Raw genomic sequence first — 2,347 nt, 5'->3', positions numbered from 1 at the left:
CATCAAGGAGCTGACCTACCAGGTGCGGGCATGGTGGCTGCTCTGGGCTGGATCCCCTGCACCACCGCCTGAAGCCAGGGTGATACTACCAACAGGAATGAAATGTTCTCTCTTAGCCTCCCCCAGGGCGAGGAGTGGGAGTGCGGCCCCCGGCTGCCCCGTTTCCACTCTGCCGAGCCCTGTTCTCCCCTGACTGTCCCCTGGCTAGAGGTCAACCTCTGAGCCTCTTGGCCTGGGAGCTCTGCCTCCAAGCTCACCCTCTACCTGTCCCCTGGGGACAACACCCAAAGCTCCAGACAGAGCTCACCCAGCACAGATTCCCAGAAAGCAAGTATGCCACCAAGCTCTGGCTGGGTGCCATGACCACCAAAATACACCAAAAACTACCCCGAAGTCATTCAACACATCTCAGAACTTTTTGGTTTGTTTTTTAGAATCAGACTCCTAATTAGATTTTGCTTCTGTTCCAATCCAGAAAGTTACCATCTCGAGACACACATGTCCTTAGATCAAGTCTCTGTCATTTTCCTGTATCCCGGGAAAGCTCAGTATGCTGTCCCAGCGTTACTGCCAGTGCGTGCTGGCTTCTAGGACAGGAGTGCTTATCCTCCATGGGGCCCCAGGACCCTTAAGGGCCTCCTCCCTGGAACAGTGCACACGCATGGTTTTGTGCAGAATTTCGGGATTCCATCAGCTCCCTAGACTCTTTCCTGAAACAAAACATTAAAAATATTAATAGTTTTTGATGGTAAAAAAAAAATTATAAGGCGAGTGCAAGAGTTTGTTAAGGATCAGAAAGAAGTGGGTGAAGATATTACATTCCAGGTAAAGTCAACAAGCGGGGGGAGGGGACAGGCTGCCTCCCATGACCATGCCCTCCTCACTCCTAACCACCCCGCCCCCCAGACGGAGGAGGACAGAAAGAACCTGCTGCGGCTGCAGGACCTGGTGGACAAGTTGCAGCTGAAGGTCAAGGCCTACAAGCGCCAGGCCGAGGAGGCGGTGAGTGGCCCTGCTAGGGCCTGGGCCTGGAGGAGAGACCCCGGGGAGCTGCGCCCTGCCCCCGGCTGGGAGGCTGAGAGAACCTCTGGCCTCCTCTCACCTCAGCCTCCCCGTCCCCGAACCCCCACAGGAGGAGCAGGCCAACACCAACCTGTCCAAGTTCCGCAAGGTGCAGCACGAGCTGGATGAGGCGGAGGAGCGCGCGGACATCGCCGAGTCCCAGGTCAACAAGCTGCGGGCCAAGAGCCGCGACATCGGCACCAAGGTGGGTCCCTTCCCTGGGCCTCACTAGTCGCCCCGTGTCAGCACATCCGCCAACATCAGTGCCCCTCAGACCGAGCCCACTCATGCCAGGGATGCCTCCTCTTCATTCACCCCCCCACAACTGAACCCTGGAGGCCCAAAGGGCCAGGTAATGCAGTCATCCGTGACTTCTAAGATTCTTCCAGCTCTAACTTTCAATGACTTTGTGATTCCCAGCCCTAATGTGGTCAGCAACCTTAGAAGACCCCAATTTGTATACACCCACTATGTCCCAGTTCCCCCCAACTGCTGGTCTTCTCTCATCTTCCACCTAGTTTTGGCCTATAGCCTAGTAACACAGCCCTAAAGTGGACAGCCTAGAGGACCCCCTTGCCCTCACTCAGGCAGCTTCCCTCTGGCCGACCTCAGGGCCCTCACCCCTCCACACCGACCCCTAGGACACATCTCTCACCACCAGGGGGGCCTCCCTCAGGCCCAGAGCGGTCCCCCACCCCATTGGGTGCCCCATCTCCCCTTTGTTTTCTGTGCCCGTCCCTGCCCAACACCCACCTTCCCAGAGTTAATTTGGACTTTGTTTCCTTTCAAAAGGGCTTGAATGAAGAGTAGTTTTGCCACATCGTCTTGATCGGCCCCATCCTGAGGGTGCTGATGAAGCCCCAGTTCCAGGGCCTCTATAGCAGCCCCTTTGGAGGAAGCAGAATAAAGTTATTTTCCTTGAAGCCAAGATCCGGCCTCCAGACTCTTCTTCACTGCCCGCCAGCCACAGGGACATGAACATGGGGTGGGGGGGTGGCTCAAGGGAGGAGGGGCCGCTTCACAGACAGCCCAAGGAGGCCTTCCTGGAGAGCCTGGAGGCTCTGAGCATCCTTGGGGCAGCACTGGCCCAGATGGTCCCCTTCGTCTCCTCCTCCTCAGCAGGTGATACCTGTCCTCTCAGCCCTCTCCCTGGTCCAGAGACCCGCCCCTCAGGGTTCAAAATTTAGAAAAACCCTTAAGTCTTGCTTAGAGCATGCGGAGCCCATCTGCTGTGGACTTAACGCTGACCGACACGACCCCCACCACCGACAGCACCACTGAGGGC

The 2,347-nt window shown here is 56.9% G+C and overlaps 1 protein-coding gene across 1 annotated transcript; it reads left to right on the top strand.

The window, feature by feature from the left end:
* Positions 1 to 4: 4 nt before the first annotated feature.
* LOC112819121 (paramyosin) lies at positions 5 to 1,990 on the top strand (the record flags this gene model as incomplete). The annotated part of the gene is made up of 4 exons (XM_025866153.1): positions 5 to 22; positions 907 to 1,002; positions 1,133 to 1,267; positions 1,855 to 1,990. Coding segments are annotated over 4 exons (267 nt in total), but the record flags the coding sequence as incomplete, so codon positions are not given.
* Positions 1,991 to 2,347: the final 357 nt, after the last annotated feature.

Source organism: Callorhinus ursinus, unplaced genomic scaffold, assembly GCF_003265705.2.
Source record: "Callorhinus ursinus isolate GAN/ISIS: 27379988/994484 unplaced genomic scaffold, GSC_fseal_2.0 scaffold1031, whole genome shotgun sequence".
In the NCBI taxonomy this organism is placed as follows: Eukaryota; Metazoa; Chordata; class Mammalia; order Carnivora; family Otariidae; genus Callorhinus; species Callorhinus ursinus.
This window is presented reverse-complemented; position numbering and strand designations above follow the sequence as displayed.